The sequence below is a fragment of the Mobula hypostoma genome, chromosome 2 (genome assembly GCF_963921235.1).
Source record: "Mobula hypostoma chromosome 2, sMobHyp1.1, whole genome shotgun sequence".
NCBI lineage: Eukaryota > Metazoa > Chordata > Chondrichthyes > Myliobatiformes > Myliobatidae > Mobula > Mobula hypostoma.
The window spans coordinates 79,486,980-79,505,439 of record NC_086098.1 but is presented as its reverse complement, the minus strand read 5'-3'; the positions used below and the strand labels follow the sequence as shown (position 1 = coordinate 79,505,439).

Sequence of the window (18,460 nt, the reverse complement as noted above, 5' to 3'; positions counted from 1 at the left end):
ATCCTATCAACATCCCGCCCTCCACACTATCCAGAACACCTCCAACTTTTGTGTCATCAGCAAACTTACTGACCCATCCCCCCACTTCCTCATCCAGGTCATTGAAGATGGCAGAAGCTGTGGAGAATGATGTGCCAGATGCAGAGGCTCAGAGGCGAAGAGGAGAGTCTCGTGTGTGTTGTACGTGTTGATCTGTCTGTCTGTATCTTGTTTTACGGCGGTTGGCATCCAGCTTAATGTTGCATTACCGCCACACGTGTTGATCTGCAAACTCTCTTGTGTTTTTGAGTTACCGGGGCTGGGGAGCTGGACTGGGATTGGTGGCTGAGACATGAACAGCTGGGCCTGATTGGTGGATGAGGCCCGTGAAACCAGGTTGGAACTAAGGAACTGAGCAGCCGGTTTGTGATACAGTGTCTGTCTGTCTGTATCTTGTTTTACGGCAGTTGGCATCCAGCTTAATGGTGCATTACCACCACCCTCTGCTCCAGAATGTACACTAGACATACATTCTAAATCCCTTCACCCAAACACACACACACCTACACTTCACCTTCCCATCTTTGACCATCCTAGTATCCTATTCCTGTTTATTCGTCATATTCTATAAAAAAAAACCCTGTACCCCTTAAAAACGCTAAAAATACCCGGACTTGTGCTCTCTCACCCATGCCCAGCAACCCTTTTAATGTGAATTCCTGCATCCCCAACTCCCTTAATCGATACAGTGTCTGCCAAAGAAACCAGCAATTTAGCCGCTCTTGCTTTTCCAACTGACGGGGATTGGTTAGTGGGACTTGTAAACTAGTCTGTGATTGGTGGCTGTGAGGCGGAAACCTGCTGAGGATTGGTTAGCTATCTTTCAACTAGAAGTACGATTGGTGACTGAGCCAGGAAACGTGACTGGTTCGCGTGGCTCGGGGACGAGGCTACGATTGGCGGCTGAGGCCAGTTCCCGGCAGCCCGTTCGTCCTTTCGGTGGCTGAGTTCCTGCAGCAATGGCGGTGTGTATTATAGTGGCGGCGGGGATCCTACTGTAATCTGGTGCCATCCGCTGCTATGGCGGCTGGGAACTGGTGCGGGAAGCTGCGCCGAGGGTTAGGAGTGCGGCTGGTTGTGTTGTTGGCGGCTTATCTGTGGATTTTGCGGTCTGAAGTCCAGTTCTCGTCCCGAGAAGGGACGGATGGACAGGACTAGGAGGCCGGAGGGTGGAGATGGGGCACTCAGTGTTTCGGCGTTCTCTGGAGCAGGAAAGGTGACAACGAGGAGCAAGCAAAAACCTTCTACGTAGTTTAGCACTTTCAATCTCAGGCCCTTATACCTTAATCTCCCCTAAAAGTGGGTGGCAATCCGTTTCAGTGCTGTTAAACTGAGGAGATGGTCCATTAAAGGGGCTAGTGAGGCTGGCCAGACTAAGAGATGCCTCTGGAGAGCAGGAGGCTGAGGGGTGAGATTATAAAAGGTTTGTAAAATTCTTATGCGTGTAGATACAGTGAATGCTCAGTCTGTATCCCTGGGGGATTTCTAACTCCATCCTTTCCGAAGGATGGATGGGGGGCTGGGACTGAAATCTACCAGATATTGACAGGCTAAAATAGACTGAAGTTGCAGAAAATATTCCTGTTAGTAGGAGAGTCTAATATCCAAGAGCACAATCTCAGAATAAAGAGGCATGCTTTAAAACTGAGATTAGAAGGGATTTCTTTGGCCTGCGATGGTGAATCTGTGGAATGCATTGGCACAGACGGTTGTGAAGGCCAAGTCACTTGTATTTAAGGCAGAGATTAATTGGATAAAATGATAGAGCAACTCAGTGGATTAGGCAGCATTAGTGGAGGGAAATGATTGTGTGTATCACTAGATTTCCAGCATCTGCAGTCTTGTTTTGATTGGTAAAGGGATTAAGTTACAGGGAGAAGACAGGAGTTAATAAAACTTAGTCATGATTGACTGTTGAAACAAACGTGATGAGCCAAGTGGCCTAATTCTGCTCCTGTCTTATGGTCTTAGAAGTTGTTGTTTTAAGATTAGAGCAAAGTTGGCTTGAGGGACAGCACAGTGCATGGTGGGGGTGTGGAATAAGCTGCCAGAGGAAGTGGTAAAGGTGGGCGCATTTAAAATATTTTAAAAGACATTTGGCTGGGTCCATGGCTAGAAAATGTAGAGGCACGGGGCTGGGGGGCCAATTTTCGCACTGTATCAATAATGTGACTGGAGGGTTTAGTTCAGTCCACACAACAGCATTTCTGGTCCCAATTACTGGCAGTGTTCCTTGTGGGAACATGGGAAGTGCAAGTGTTAGGTGAGGACAATGTGGTCACTTCTGGCCAATGACCATGTGGGATTTCATCCTCCCATCTCCTGTGGTTTACTTGGTAGTTGTAATCTGGTGGATTTCAGGCTGATTTGTTTCAAGGAGTATAAAATCAGGTAATCTGTTTTACTCATTTTCCACTCCTTGTGCTGAAATTTGCTACCTTTACATGGGTAAACCTCCAATGTAGCACTAAGGAAATGTACTTTAAGACAACTTTTCTGTTCCCATGAGTTATGTGAATTTAGGTGGTCCCATCACAGTTCAAGTAAGGATGGTGGTTATGTCCTGTTCAACTTCAATCACCAGGTGGAAATAATCTCTGGGTAATGAAGAGGTTCCAGTTCAGACACACTAAGTCTTAAATTATATCAAAATCACAATACCATACCTCCACAGTGTTGCAAAAGCACATAGGAATGAAAAGGAGAGGGAAAAGAACCTAGCTCTGCCATTCATAGGAATGAACATGAACATACTTTTGAATGTAATAATGGGGAGCTTGTCTCCATGTAGAGATGTCCATTAGTAAGGTACTCTTTCCCCAGGGTCAGTGTGTACTTATTTGTTTTTTTAATGTCATTTTCAGACACGAATGAAATTACAGTTCATCTTGGTTTCATTTGTAAATCACAGGTTTTTTTTACATGCCCATATTATGAACCTAGGGTAGTCCTGGAAAACTCCTTCACTATACAGTTTTGCATACAACTCATTTTTGGAACATCTAGATCAAGAATGGTCTACTAGGTATGCTTGTTGTAAGAGACATTGATGTCTATTTCTTTAATACTGGTTTGTATGTCGTTACTCTGTGAGGAACCTGAAATAAAAAGAACTTCATGTTATGTACTATATGTGTGAAATTTTTAATTTTGTTTTTTTAGATGGAAAAGAAGGAAAACCCTATGCGTGAACTCCGCATTAGGAAACTCTGTCTGAACATCTGCGTGGGTGAAAGTGGTGACAGGCTGACCAGAGCTGCTAAAGTGCTGGAGCAACTCACTGGCCAGACCCCAGTGTTTTCAAAAGGTCAGTGTTTCTGGCTGCATACCTCCTCCCATCGGGATTGGATGCCCTTGAACAAAATAAGGCAGTGGGTTTTAATAAGGCCAACAACAGGAATTCTGCAGATGCTGGAAATTCAAGCAACACACATCAAAGTTGCTGGTGAACACAGCAGACCAAGCAGCATCTATAGGAAGAGGCGCAGTCGACGTTTCAGGCCGAGACCCTTCGTCAGGACTAACTGAAGGAAGAGTGAGTAAGGGATTTGAAAGTTGGCCCCACTTCCCCCTCGTACCCCATCTATTACTCATTTTTATGCACACATTCTTTCTCTCACTCTCCTTTTTCTCCCTCTGTCCCTCTGAATATACCTCTTGCCCATCCTCTGGGTCCCCCCCCCCCGTCTTTTTTCCCGGACCTCCTGTTCCATGATCCTCTCGTATCCCCTTTTGCCTATCACCTGTCCAGCTCTCGGCTCTATCCCTCCCCCTCCTGTCTTCTATCATTTTGGATCTCCCCCTCCGCCTCCAGCTTTCAAATCCCTTACTCACTCTTCCTTCAGTTAGTCCTGACGAAGGGTCTCAGCCTGAAACGTCGACTGCACCTCTTCCTATAGATGCTGTTTGGCCTGCTGCGTTCACCAGCAACTTTGATGTGTGTTGCTTTAATAAGGCCATCAGGTTTAATGCCGCCAGAGTGCTCTGCTGGGCCAGAGGTGTTTTGGTTCTGTTAGCAAGGGTCCTTTGTCTCCCAGGAGTGAGGCTTTTGGAGCTTCTGGTGGTGTTTCTGTTGCTCTGGTTTTTTATGGGATAGGCTTGCTAGCCCAGTGTCCAATCCTCTTCCTTTTGCGGCCCGGCTTGGGCTGTCCGTGGCAAAGTTAACCGCATTCAGGTTCAAGTTGCAGAGATATCTTCTGGAAGTATAGAAGATGTGACAAGTGAAGTACAATCATATTATTTCATTTCACAAAAACTGAACTAATTTGGCAAACTGAAGTACGGTCAGGGCTCTTCTTATAAAATATGTTTGTACAATAGTTGAATAATACTTCTGCAGGCAGGATTTGTCAAGTCTTTCTGTTCAACTCTGAACTGATATGGAATCCTCAACATTGTTTCCTGTCCAGAGTTAAAATGATGTTTTTACTCACGATGGTCTTCATAACAAATGTGATGAAACTGCTTAATAGCAATAACTGATTACTCTGGACTGGGATTGTTCGCTAGGTTGGTTTAATACAAGGAGTGAGATTGCTTCCACTACCTACAGATTCGCTTTAAATGAATCTACAACGCATGTTCTCAGTATTTCTTTGTTATTTGCAGTTTGCCTTTTACACATTTGGTTGTTAGTATAACTTTCATGAATTCCATTATTTCTTTATTTTCCTGAAAATGAATTTCAAGGTAGTATATGCTGGCATATGTACTGTGATAATTGACTTAGTGTCACAGTCGGTGCATGATTTTTAACTCAATGAAATATGGGACAATTTTATATAATGAAATATTTGGATTTAAAGTAGTGTGGATGAATGTGACCAGCAGACTGATGGATTATTTTGTCTGGATTGAAGATTCCATCTAAGTTGCAGAAAGATGGTAATAAATAAAGACAGGTCGGGCAGCATCTGTGGAAACGATCAGTCAACGTTCCGGGCCGGAACCCTTCGTCAGGACTGAGGGGGAAGGGGCAGAGGCCCTATAAAGAAGGTGGGGGGGAGGGTGGGAAGGAGAAGGCTGGTAGGTTCCAGGTGAAAAACCAGTAAGGGGAAAGATAAAGGGGTGGGGAAGGGAGGCAGGGAGATGACAGGCAGGAAAGGTGAAGAAGGAATAGGGGAAAACACAATGGGTAGTAGAAGGAGGCAGAACCATGAGGGAGGTGATAGGCAGCTGGGGGAGGGGGCAGAGTGACAGGGATAGAGGAAGGGAGCAGGAGGGAATTACCGGAAGTTGGAGAATTCTATGTTCATAGCAAGGGGCTGGAGACTACCTAGACGGTATATGAGGTGTTGCTCCTCCAACCTGAGTTTAGCCTCATCATGGCAGTAGAGGAGGCCATGTATGGACATATCCGAATGGGAGTGGGAGCAGAGTTGCAGTGGGTGGCTACTGGGAGAAGCATCGTTTCCACAGATGCTGCCTGACCTGCTGGGTTCCTCCAGCATGTTGTGAGTGTTGCTTTGACCCCAGCATCTGCAGATTATTTTGTGTTGGCAATAAATAAATAAATACAGAAGCAACATAGAACACTGTTGTACAATACAGGCGCTTCAGCTTATCCCTCATAGTGCAGGAACAGATTCTTTGGCCCACAATGTTGTGCCGAACCAATTAAATTAATAATCTAAAGGCTGACTAATCTCTTCTGCCTCCACAAGTCCATATCCTCACATTCATATGTCTATCTTAACGTCTCTTAAAAGTCTTTAATGTTTCTGCCTTTACCACCACCATCCCGGCACCCACCATTCTGTTTAAAAAAAAACTTCCTCACACCGTTTTTGAAATTACCCCTCTCACCTAAATGCATACCCTCAGGTATTAGAGATTATGCCCCTTGTAAAAAAGATGGCCTGTCTGTCTGTCTATGCCTCTCATCATATAATAAACTGCTATCAGATCTCTCTCCAGCCAGTACTGCTTCAGAGAAAACCACATGCGCTCTAATCCAGGCAGCGTCCTGGTAAACCTACAAATTTCCTGATTAAGTCAGGTGCATTTGCATCATAGTCATTTACATAAATAACAAGGGCCCCAACGCTGATCCCTGCGGCACACCCATAGTCAGGAAACAGCCTTCAGCCACCACATTCGGCTTCCTACATCCAAGCCAATTTTGAATCCAACCTAGGTAGTTCCCCCTTGATGCCATGAGGTCTAACCTTCCAGACCAACCAGTCACGGGAGAATTTGTCAAAAGCCTTCCTAAAGTCTAAAGTAAACAGCACCTACTGCTCTGCCCTCATGGCCTTTTTGGTTACTTCTTCATAAGAAAACTAAAAAGGTTGGTCATGACTTCCCACGTACAAAAACATGCCAAATCCTTCCAGCCTCTGAGGAGTTTATAAGTTCTCCCTTTGACCGTGTAGGTTTCCTCCCACATCCCAAAGACATGCATGTTAGTAGGTTAAGCAACGCATGCAAAATGCTGGAGGAACTCAGCAGGCCAGGCAGCATCTATGGAAAAGAGTACAGTCGACATTTTGGGCTGAGGTCTTTGAGGACTGGAGAAAAAAAGCTGAGTCAAGAGTGAAGTGGGGCACCGACTGTCCAAATGGTTGGGATTTATATTTTGGGCCAAAATTAATTTGGGTAAAGAATAAAGGAGAAAAGTGAAGGAGTTTCCTAGTATTTGAGGTTTTGCAAATCATGGCCTGAAAGGGCACTTATCCTGGGAATGATAGGGTTAACATTGATGTCTGTGCCTGTACTCACTGGAGTTTAGAAGACTTAAGAGAAAATTGCATTGAAATCTATTGAGTTTTGAAAGGCCTAGATAGTATGGATGTGGAGATGTTTCCTTTCATGGGTGACTAGGACCAGAGGGCACTGCCTCACAATGCAAGGAAGTCCCTTTAGAACGGAGATGAAAAGCAATTTCTTTAACCAGATGGGGGGAAATCTGAAATTCATTGCCACAAGCGACTGCAGGCAGGTCAAGACGATGGGTATTTTTAAAGTGGAGATTGGTAGGTTATTGATTAGTCAGGGCATCAGAGGTAATGGGGGGAGAAGGCAGGAGAATGGGGTTGAGAGGGATAATAAATCAGCCATGATGGAATGGTGGGGAAGACACGATGGGCAAAATGAACTAATTCTGCTCCTATGTCTTAATGGTCAAATAACTGCAGAACCCCTCACTACAGTGACAGGCAAGGCTGTGGATGGAAAGCTGAGTAGTTTATTTGTGGGCTGTGAATAATCCTGGAAATGCAGTGTTGGAACTCCCTGCTTTAATAAATGTATCAAAGTTAAAATGAAGCGATTCTCACTGGACACTCAGTTATTTTCCATGAGGGAATTTTTTGTTTTTCATGCTTTGTGAAGTTTTCTGACTTATTTCTAGTGCTCAAATCTAATGTTTTAATTATCGAAATTGATTTGTGTTGAAAGCAGCAACAAATAACCAACCTTACCTTCTCCAACAGCTCGCTACACAGTGCGGTCCTTCGGCATTCGGAGAAACGAGAAGATTGCTGTTCACTGCACAATTCGCGGGGCCAAAGCTGAAGAAATTTTAGAGAAGGGTCTGAAGGTGAGACATATCTGTACTCAGAACCCAGTTTGAGTTAAAATTGACCAGAGTAGTGATCAGGTTTACACTCAACTTGCTGTTCATTCAGTCATGTGGCACCCAGTTCTGTCTTATTTTAATACAGTCCTTTCTATCCTACCACCATGGTGTGAGACACCAAGCTCTGCAGGTCTGTGACAAGATGAGTTTCCTCTGTTAACTGCAATGTACAACACACAAAAACACTGGAGAAACTAAGCAGATCAGTCAGCATCTTTGGAGAGGAATAACCTGTCGACATTTCGGCCCATAAACATTCATCGGGGTTGACCATGGGCCCAAAACTTTGATTTTTTTTTTGCTCTCCATAGATGCTGAACTGCTGAGTTCCTCCAGCATTTTGTGTGCTGCTCTGGATTTCCAGCATCTGCATATTATCTTGTGCTGTGAAATAAACAAGTTTTGTTTAATAAACTAAGTCTACTGCTGTGTGCCCGAAGACAGGTACAGAGCTTGAGAAAAGTGATGTAATGGACTTTTAACATCGTAAACCAGCAAGTTTGTTATGTCTCCCTGCTCGATGGGGAAATGGAGGCGCCTCCCTCTCCCTTATTAGGGAGAGAGACACCCTGTGGTATGCCGAATGCCAGATGAAACGCAAAGTCTTTGGGTAACTGCTAGTCTGTGTCTTTGCTATTGCTTTGCTCACGCTTCAGTGCTCAGTGGCAGTGCCAATGGTTGCTTTTTTTTGCCGGTGGGGGGGAGGGGGATTGTTGCTGCTTGCGTGTGGGAAGGGGGAGCTGGGGGGGGACTTTGGGGTTCTCACATTTAACTGTTGTTCATTCTTTGGGGCACTTCTGTTTTTGTGGTTGTTTGCGAAGAAAAACCATTTCAGGATATGTATTATGCATTTCTCTGACATTAAATTGAACCTTTGAATGTGCCTTTTATATTGTGACCTACTGTGATTGTTCAGCTATCAAAGTGAAAAAAATGATTAAATAATGTATTGCCAAATTGTATTAAAAGCCTAATATTTATGGAATATGGCCCCTTAATTTTGGACTCTCCTGCTCTGAAGAAATTACTGCTACCATCCATTTTATCTATTTGTCTCAGAATTTTAAATATTTCTATGAGTACTGGTAACCAAGGTTCAACTCTGCCACTGTCTTGTTCTTGTGACCGCGTGAGTTTGCTACAGGTGCTCCTGTTTACGCTCAAGTTCCAAAGACATGCAGCTTAGTTGGTAGTTGGTGGAGTGGTCGTTGGACCAAAAGAGTCTGATACCATGCTGTATCTCCAAATAAAAATAAATGAGAGGCATATGTTTAGCGTGAGAGGGAACAGATTTGAAAGGAATCTGTGGTGCTACTATGTCCTGCAGAGGTTGGTTTGAACTCGGGGAATTGGAACTAGTTGGGTGGGCACCATGATCAGCATTGGTCTGAAGGGCCTGTATTTGTATTGCAGTACTCACAGCACGCTGGAGGAACTCAGCAGGTCAGGCAGCATCCGTGGAAACGATCAGTCAACGTTTCGGGCTGGAACCCTTCATTGGGACTGAAGAGGGAAGGGGCAGAGGTGGGGGGGGAGGGTGGGAAGGAGAAGGCTGGTAGGTTCCAGGTGAAAAACCAGTAAGGGGAAAGATAAAGGGGTGGGGGAGGGGAAGCAGGGAGGTGACGGGCAGGAAAGGTGAAAAAGGAATAGGGGAAAATGGGTAGTAGAAGGAGGCGGAACCATGAGGGAGGTGCTAGGCAGCTGGGGGAGAGTGAAATAGGGATGGGGGGAGGGAAATACCGGAAGCTGGAGAATTCAGTGTTCATACCAAGGGGCTGGAGATTACTTAGATGGTAGATGAGGTGTTGCTTCTCCGACCTGAGTTTAACCTCATCGTGGCAGTAGAGGCCGCCACGTATGGACATATCCGAATGGGAATGTGAAGCAGAGTTGAAGTGGGTGGCAACCAGGAGATCCTGTCTGTTGTGGCGGATGGAGTGGAGGTGCTCGATGAAGCGGTTCCCCCAATTTGAGTTTCACCGATATAGAGGAGGCCGCACCGGGAGCTCCTCTGCAGATTGGGGGACTGCTTTGTCCAGCACTTCCGCTCCATCCGCCACAACAGACAGGATCTCCTGGTTGCCACCCACTTCAACTCTGCTTCACAATAGATGACCCCAACAGACTCCCAAGTGAAGTGTTGCCTCACCTGGAAGGACTGTTTGGGGCCCTGAATGGTGGCAAGAGAGGAGGTGTAGGGACAGGTGTAGCCCTTGTGCTTACAGGGATAAGTGCCAGGTGGGAGATCCGTGGGGAGGGATGTGTGGACCAGGGAGTCGCGGAGGGACTGATCCCTGCGGAGAGGGGTGGAGAGGGAAAGATGTGCTTAGTGGTGGGGTCCTGTTGAAGGTGGCGGAAGTTGCGGAGGATATCGTGTTGGATCCGGAGGCTGGTGGGGTGGTAGGTGAGGACAAGGGGAACTCTGTCCCTGTTGTGGTGGCGGGAGGATGGGGTGAGGGCCGAAGTGCGGGAAATGGAGGAGATGTGGGTGAGGGCATCATTGATGACGGCAAAAGGAAAACCACGATCCTTAAAGAAAGAGGACATTTGAGATGTCCTGGAGCGGGAAGCCTCATCCTGGGAGCAGATGCGGCAGAGACGGAGGAACTGGGAATAGGGAATGGCATTTTTGCATGTGGCGGGGTGGGAAGAGGTATAGTCAGGGTAGTTATGAGAGTCAGTGGGCTTGTAGAAGATGTCAGTGGACAGTCTGTCTCCAGAGATGGAGACCGAGAGATCGAGAAAGGGGAGAGAAGTGTCCGAGATAGACCAAGTGAATTTGAGGGCTGGGTGGAAGTTTGAAGTAAAGTCGATGAAATTGACGAGCTCAGCATGGGTGCAGGAAGCAGCACCAATGTAGCGAAGGAAAAGTTGGGGAGCAGTACCCGAATAGGTTTGGAGCACAGACTGTTCCACATAACCAACGAAGAGGCAGGTATAGCTGGGGCCCATGCGAGTGCCTGTAGCTACACCTTTGGTCTGAAGAAAGTGGTAAGAGCCAAAAGAGAAGTTCCACGGATGCTGCCCGACCTGCTGAGTTTCTCCAGCGTGTTGTGAGTGTTACTTTGACCCCAGCATCTGCAGAGTATTTTGTGTTTCGTATTGCAGTGCTCTCTCTGAATTAAGCCAGGTAGTCCTAATCTGGGTCAGCCCTGAAAAGACAAAAGTTGATTTTATTGTCAAATGCACAGGTCCATGTATGCACAGGTCAGTGAAAATCTTGCTTGCAGCAGTATCACAGGCACAAGCATCAGATAGGCAGCATTTACAAGAAAAATACTTTGTAAACAATTTTCACAAGAAAGGACACAAAGGCAGCACGGTAGCATTAGGGTTAGTGTGATATTTTTACAGTTCATTTCCAGCACCATCCATAAGGAGTTTGTACATCCTCCGTGTGACCAAATCTGTTTCCTCCAGCTGCTCCAGTTTCCTCGCTTGCTGCAACGATGTAGGTTAATTGGGCATTGTAAATTGTCCTGTGGAACTAAATGGATGAGTTGCTAGGTGACCATGCTGTATCTTTACATCAATAACATGACATAAAGACCATAAATTAAGTCCATTTACTGCAAAGTGATCAAAGTGTTGCTACACTATGATTAGGGTTTTGCTAGTTGGTTCAAGAATGAAATGGTAGAAGTGATGTAACTGTTTGTGAACCTGGTGGTATACATTTAGTACATAATTATTCTTTCACTTCTTAATTTTACTGTTGTGAGTACATTAGAGATAGGTAATTTTAATTGCTTTGAGATGGTGAGCTAGTGTTTTGCCCCAAAGGGTGGTAATCTATGGAATTCGCTGCTGAATAAATACAGTCGCCAAGTGTATTCAAGACTGGTTTATGTTTTTGATCTTGGGGAAAGAAAAGTGGGATATTGGAATAGCACAGTGATAGTTCATTGATCTGTTAGCATAGGCTGGTGAACCACAGCGTAGGAGTAGGACTTTCGGCTTAGGCAGTCCATCCTTATCTGGTCTGCTCAGCCCCATCTAACAGCACCCAGAACATAGCCCTTCAAACCCCTCCGTCCATGTGCCTTCTCTTAAATGTTACAGTTGAACCCACTGGCTGCTCATTCCACACTCTAAAGTCGAAGTAAATTTATTACCAAAGTACACATGTGTTACCATATAACATTTTCTTGCTGGCATTTAGAGGAAAATAAAAAGTATACAACGGAATTTATGAAAAACTATACATGAAGCCTGACAAAAAAGCAATGTGTGACAGAAGCCAAATCATGAAAAAGATGCAATATTGAGAGCACCACCCTCTTCGGTGAAGAAGCTCCCCTTAGAATTTCCTTAAATGTTTCACCTTTCAGCCTAAAACTATGAACTTTAGTTTTACTCTCGCCTAACCTTGATTTTGTGGGGGGGGGGGGGGGAGAATGTGGAGCCTGCACAAGTTCATCCTATCTATAATTTTGTGCCAAAAGTGCTCACAGGCCTGGCTTTTGAGCTTAAGTGTATACTGATTATATGCGTGCCATGATCAGTGACAATTCAATGCAAACACATGGATCTACATTGTTTGTTTTGTAGGTGCGGGAGTATGAATTGAGGAAGAGTAACTTCTGCAACACAGGGAACTTTGGCTTTGGGATCCAGGAACACATTGATCTGGGCATCAAATACGATCCCAGCATCGGAATTTATGGTTTGGACTTCTATGTGGTAAGTGAATGCTGTGTCCTGGTCACTGTCTTACAATGTGCTGAGGAGATGCAGTATGAGGGAGCACTTAATAATTTGTAGCCCCACCGAAGACTAATGGTGCGAATAGTGTCTAACATTCTAGGACATGTCCTGTTTTTTATTACTACAATCAGGGAAAAGATACTGGACCCTGAAGACACATTCAGCATTTTAGGAACAGCTTCTTCACTTTGGCCATTAGAATTCTGAACGGCCCATGAACATTACCCCATGATTTTGCTCTGTTTCTGCATTATCATGAAGGGCCCTTGCAATCCAGAGTATGGCTTCTTATTGCTACTGTCTGAGAAGGGGGTACAGGAGCCTAAAGCCCTACACTCAGTGTTCTAGCAGCTGCTTCTTTCCCTTCATCAGAATTCTGCCTGGTCCATGAACACTATCTCACTATTTTGCTCTTTACACTATCATTAAGGACCCTCACTATCCAGGACATGCCATCTTCTTCTTACCATCAGGGAGGGGGTACAGGAGTTTGAAGACACCTGCTGGAATGTTTTGGGAACAGCTTCTTCCCCTCTGCCATCAGATTTCTGAATGGCCATGAACACTACCTCACTATTTTGCTCTCTTGCACTATCGTTAAGTACCCTCGCCATCCAGGACATGCTCTTACTTCCATCAGAGGGGAGTTACAGGATCCTGAAGGTAGACACTCAGTGTTTGAGGAACAGCTTCCTCCCCTCTGCCATCAGATTTCTGAATGGTACTGGCTTACCTTGTTCTCTTTTTGTACTTTTTTTTATATTTAAGCTTGCAATGTTTTTTTATGTATCACACTATACTGCTACTACTGCGAAACCACACATTTCACATTGGTTATAAATCTGATTCTGATCCTGTTCCTGAATGGAAGATTTACAACAACTTTGTACTTTAATCTTGCAGCAAAGAATCAAGATGACCTTTGATCAGTCTAGTTCCATAAAGATAACACATTTTGGTTCTTAATGCCAAATGTGATGTTAATTTCTTACTTTTTAAAAAAATTAAAGTAATAGAGGCTTCACAGACTGAGTCGGTATTTATTGCCTGTCCCTAGTTGCTGTCAAGGTGGTGGTGAGCTGCCTTCTTGAACTACAGATCTTTTGGTGTGGGTGTATTCTCAACGCTGTTTGGGGGTGGGGGTCTGGAGTTTGGCCCAGTGACAGTAAAGGAATGGCGGTAGGTTTCCAAGTCAGGGTGGTGTGCGGCCTGGAAGGGAGCTTCCACATGCTGGTGTTCTCCCTGCTTTTGCGACCTTCATCCTTCCAGCTGGTAGAGGCCGTAGGTTTGAATGCTGTTCTATAAGGAGCTGCCTTGTTGATTTGCTGCAGTACATCCTGCAGACAGTGTAAACTGCTGCTACTGTATAGCAGTGATGGTATGGGTGGAGTCAACATTCTTGAAGTGTTGTTGAAGCTGAACTCAACCAAACGAGTGAATAGGATTCAACAACACTCAAACCATAGAGCACCACAACAGAGAAACGGGTCCTTCAGCACATCTAGACCATGCCAAACTATTATTCTGCCTAGTCCTATCCTGTACCTGGACTGTAGCCTTTCATACCTCTCCCATTTATGTACATATCCAAATTCCTTCTACGTGTTAAACCAAACCTGCATCCACCTTCGCTGGCAGTTTGAAAGTTAACCCCACTCTCAAACCTTGATGAAGAGTCTTGACCTGAAATATCAGTTCATTCCTTTCCATAGACTTGCTGAGTCCCCCCCAGCGTTTTTGTGTGTTGCTCACACCATTACCTTAAATCATGATGGGGGAGTTGAGATGACAAGTAAATGTAACACACTGATCATCTCTGAATATTACGGGGAAATGTTTGGGCCAAAGTGTCACGGTTCCTGACAACTACTAATGTAACTGGCCTCAGGCTGACAGGTCTTATTTGCGTTATTTTTTCCACATTTTAGGTCATGGGACGACCTGGCTACAGTATTTCAGATAAAAAGATCAAAAGAGGACGCATTGGTTCAAAGCACAAAATTACCAAAGAAGAATCAATGAGGTGGTTTCAGCAGAAGGTAAGCAGCTCTTTGAATGGGGCTGCCTTGTTCCCTTTTCCTTGTGCTAGTTTGTAAGTTAATTCACAATCCTTTAAGGATAAGTTTATTCATGATGTCTATCAGCATGGCATTTCCTCGTACCTCTTTCTTACCAAATCTGTAACTTTTTCTGTTTGGGATGGGGGGCGGGTGTTGATAAGAAACAGTGCATTTGCTCTATAAACGGGCTTAGATTCATTGGATATCTACTGTGACTGAGAATTGTCAGTGTTAGTTATCATGTAAGTACATCAAAGCGTACGGTGAAGTGTATCATCTCCGTCAACAACCAGCACAATATCCAAGCTCCTGCGAATGCCCAACACCTTTCAAACATTGTACTCTACTTTCTTTTTCTATCCACTTGGATGACCTCAGCTTTTCCTTGCCCGTTCCAAGTTACTTGCATTTCCCCTGAAGCCTCTCTACATCCTTCTTTTAAAAAAAACACATTAGGCAAGCTCCTAAAGATTCTGGTTTCTGACCCCTCTGCCGATGTGGATGTTGGTCCTCAAACAAAATTCAGAGTTTGATGCATGGAAGGTTTTATAACTTGTAGGCATTTGATAAAGGTATAGATGGGTAAACACAAGTGGAAGAAGATAGAAAAGTACAGCACAGGAACAGGACCTGAGGCCCACAATGTTGTGCTGAACCAACTAAATTGGTCACTTTTTCCTACAAAAAAATCCATATCCTTTCATTTCCCTCCCATTCATGTGCCTATCTAAACATCTCTCAAAAGTCCCTAATGTATCTGCCTCTACCACTACCCCAGGTAGTGCATTCCTGACACCCACCACTCTGTTTAATAAAAACTCGTCCTTCTCAACTCTTGAAATTACTCTCTCTCATCTTAAATGCATGCCTTTGATATTAGACGTTTCAACCTGGGGAAAAGATACTATCCTGCTCTATCTATGCCTCATATTCATATCATCTATCAGATCTCTCCTCAGCCTCCACCACTCCAGAGAAAACAATCCCTACGCAATGGGCTAAGGGTGAAATATTTAAGGGGAAGCTGGGGGAGCTTCTCAGAGGGATGTGAGAGTGTGGAACGATGTGCCAGTTGGTTTAATTGCAGTATTAAAGAGAAGTTTGGGGAGGTACATGGATGAGAGGAGTGTGGTCCAGATGTGGCATGATGGGACTAGGCAGAATAATGTCATTGGATAGATGGGTTGAGGGGTCTGTTTCTTTGCTGTAGTGCCCTATTACTAAATTAGTTAAAAGGGACCGCTGTTAATATTCAGAGATTTGAGGAGGTTGTGAGAGTGGAGTGTCAATTCTAAATGAACAGGCTTTGCCCCCTATCAGTTCAACAAGTGGCGACTTTCTTTTTAAATAGGTTGCTTGTGAATCAGGCTTTGCTGGTCAGCTATAAAATATTAATATATCTTTGTAACTACTCAGCCTTATTGTCTCTTTTATCCTAACATGTTGTTCGGCGGTTACCACTACAACTCTTACGCGATTTGCTTTAGACGTTCAAAGAGTGAGGTTTGTTGAGGGATAGAAAGATATGACATTCTGTATTTTGCATCAAGTATATTGAATTTGTGTTTCCAAAGTTGTCATTTGTACTTCATTTGGAGCTTCTAAAGTATCACGGGAGAACATCTGTCCTGAGTAATCTTTGAAGCCTCTATATGTTGGGGGGGGGGGATGGTCCCAACCCGGGGTCCATTAAAAAGGTGGGAATTCATTGCTCTACATTAAGGTTGGTGCGTTGATTTTTAGAGTAGGTTGCTTTTAGGCAAGGGTGGGTATGTTGACAAAGCATTGTGAGCAAACTGAAATGAAAACAAAGCTGCTGGAAATGTTTAGCAGGTTAGGCAGAATCTTTGGAAAGAATCTCAGACCTGAAATACTTGTTGACAAATGCTGCCGGACCTGCTAAATTTTCCACTGTATGTTGAGGATGCATGCATACCAATTCGTTTTCAGATACTTGGTTCAACTGCCTTGTCCTCTATTTGACTAATACCTGGTTTCTTTTGTCTTCCAGTATGATGGTATCCTCCTGCCTGGAAAATAATTTGAAGAGTGTGTGAATCATGCAATAAAGACAAACTATCTGTATTATTGATGTCTATTTCTTTTTCAAATTGGTATAGTGTACATTACAGGGTATAATTATTGAAGCCATAAGATAATAGGAAAAAATAGGCCATTCAAGCCTACGCCACCATTCAATCACAGCTGCTTTTTTCTTCAACTCTACTTTCCGGCCTTCTCCCTGTGACCTTTAACCCCTTACCCATCAAGAACATATCGAACTCCACCTTAAATATGCCCAATGACTTGGCCTCCACAGCCATCTGTGTTGACAAATGGCATAGATTCATACCCCCTGACTAAGGAAATTCCTCCTCTACTTGTTATACTGCAGAAATAATTTTGGTTATTTAAACTGCTCAGTGTGATTTATTTTTTAAATGGTTAGTGTTCAGTTCATTCCTGGTTTTAGCTAGACATACCTAGTTTGCTAGTCAAAAGCATTGAGCAAACATACGAGATGATAAAAAACTGGACACATGGTTTTCTAACTGAAGGAAGTTTTTTTTCCAGAAGTGTTGTTAGCATCTTTTGCCTGCGCAAACAAGATCAGTGCCGGCCAGAAGATTTGACCAACGTGTTCCTCCATACATATGCAATTTCTCTTGCACCTGTAGAGTGCAGGAACTGAGCTTGAGCCACACTTGGGAACAGAATAATACAGTATAAGATTCAGATTAATTTATCACATGTACATCAAAAATTTAGTTTCAGTGAAATGTGTTGTTTTGAGTTTGTAACCAGCAAATATCAACATAGCATACCCACACTGCTCAGCGGAACACAACAAATAGCTACAGAGAAGCAAAATGAGACCCTTTTCTCCTCTCCCACCCACACCAAGTCCAGATCAGGTCTCCAACTTCCCCAGTGGACTTCTGATTTGTAGACCTGGGCTTTGACTTCCATTTGACCTTTGGGCTTCAATTTTCAGTATTGACCCCAAGACTTGCTGATGACGATTTCATAAATTCTGGATTTGCCAACTCATGTACTTAGGGGGTCACCAGCTGTCATGCCCAAAGTGAATTATCAAAGTACATGTATGTCACTATACAACCACTTTCTTGTGGGTATTATAATAAATTCAAAGAAACAAAAAAAGATTGAGAACAGTCCTTGAAAGTGAGTCCAAAGGGGAACATTTCAGTGAAGAGTGAAGATAAGCATTCTGGTTGAAGAGCCTGATGGCTGAGGGATAATCACTTCCTGAATCTTGGTGAGATCCTGAGGCTCATATGCATTTTTTTTTAATCAGTTCATTCTTTTGAGTTTCAGTAGTTTAGCAGAGAGCATAGCCTGGATGGTGGGGGTCCTTGCTGAATGGTGCTTTCTTATGAAATGGTGTGTTCAATGGTGGACAAACCCATAGACCTGGTGGGCTACCAGTCTTCATTATTGCTGGTCCTTTGACCACAGCACTTGCCAGCCTGACATACAGGTCTTTTAACCAAATTGTGTCAAATTAATTAACCCAATGACTTGTGATGAATCCAACCCATCTTCCCTGGACATTGACCATGCACTTCTCTCCACACTCATGTTCCTAAGAGTCTCTTGAATGTCTCTATCCTATCTTCTTTACCATCAACCCTGGCAATGTGTTACACACTTTTTAAAAAAAACTTGGCCCACCCATCTCTTTTGTACTTTACCTTAGTCTTCAGTGGCCTGTGAAGGAAAACCAAAGCAAACAACAGGAATTCTGCAGATGCTGGAAATTCAAGCAACATACATCAAAGTTGCTGGTGAACGCAGCAGGCCAAGCAGTATCTGTAGGAAGAGGTGCAGTCGATGTTTCAGGCCGAGACCCTTCGTCAGGACTAACGGAATCCAAACGGACTAACGAAAACCAAAGCAATCTGCTCCCTTCCTCTTTTAGCTATCAAGTCCATTTCCCACTCTTAGTCCAGAATAGATACCCTTAAAGACAAAAATCTTTACAAAAGTCATGAGAAGGGTTTTAGCCCGAAATGTCGACTACTTTTTTTCCATAGATGGCTCCAGCATTTTG

The 18,460-nt window shown here is 44.1% G+C and overlaps 1 protein-coding gene and 1 non-coding gene across 2 annotated transcripts; both read left to right on the top strand.

The window, feature by feature from the left end:
• Positions 1–893: 893 nt before the first annotated feature.
• Positions 894–16,470, top strand: LOC134341287 (large ribosomal subunit protein uL5-like). The gene is made up of 6 exons (XM_063039161.1): positions 894–1,004; positions 3,202–3,346; positions 7,473–7,579; positions 12,170–12,301; positions 14,254–14,364; positions 16,397–16,470. Exons 1-6 carry the CDS (start codon positions 999–1,001, stop codon positions 16,424–16,426), a joined length of 531 nt encoding a protein of 176 aa, XP_062895231.1. The 5' UTR covers positions 894–998; the 3' UTR covers positions 16,427–16,470.
• LOC134343167 (small nucleolar RNA SNORD35) lies at positions 4,451–4,530 on the top strand. The gene has a single exon (XR_010017207.1). It is a non-coding gene; the product is annotated as a small nucleolar RNA SNORD35 (small nucleolar RNA).
• Positions 16,471–18,460: the final 1,990 nt, after the last annotated feature.

Excerpts from the sequence above, each read along its gene's own strand:
- LOC134341287 (XM_063039161.1), top strand. Across the intron at positions 7,580-12,169 it reads TTTTAGAGAAGGGTCTGAAG|GTGCGGGAGTATGAATTGAG; the intron begins GTGAGACATATC and ends TTTGTTTTGTAG. Across the intron at positions 14,365-16,396 it reads TGAGGTGGTTTCAGCAGAAG|TATGATGGTATCCTCCTGCC; the intron begins GTAAGCAGCTCT and ends TTTGTCTTCCAG.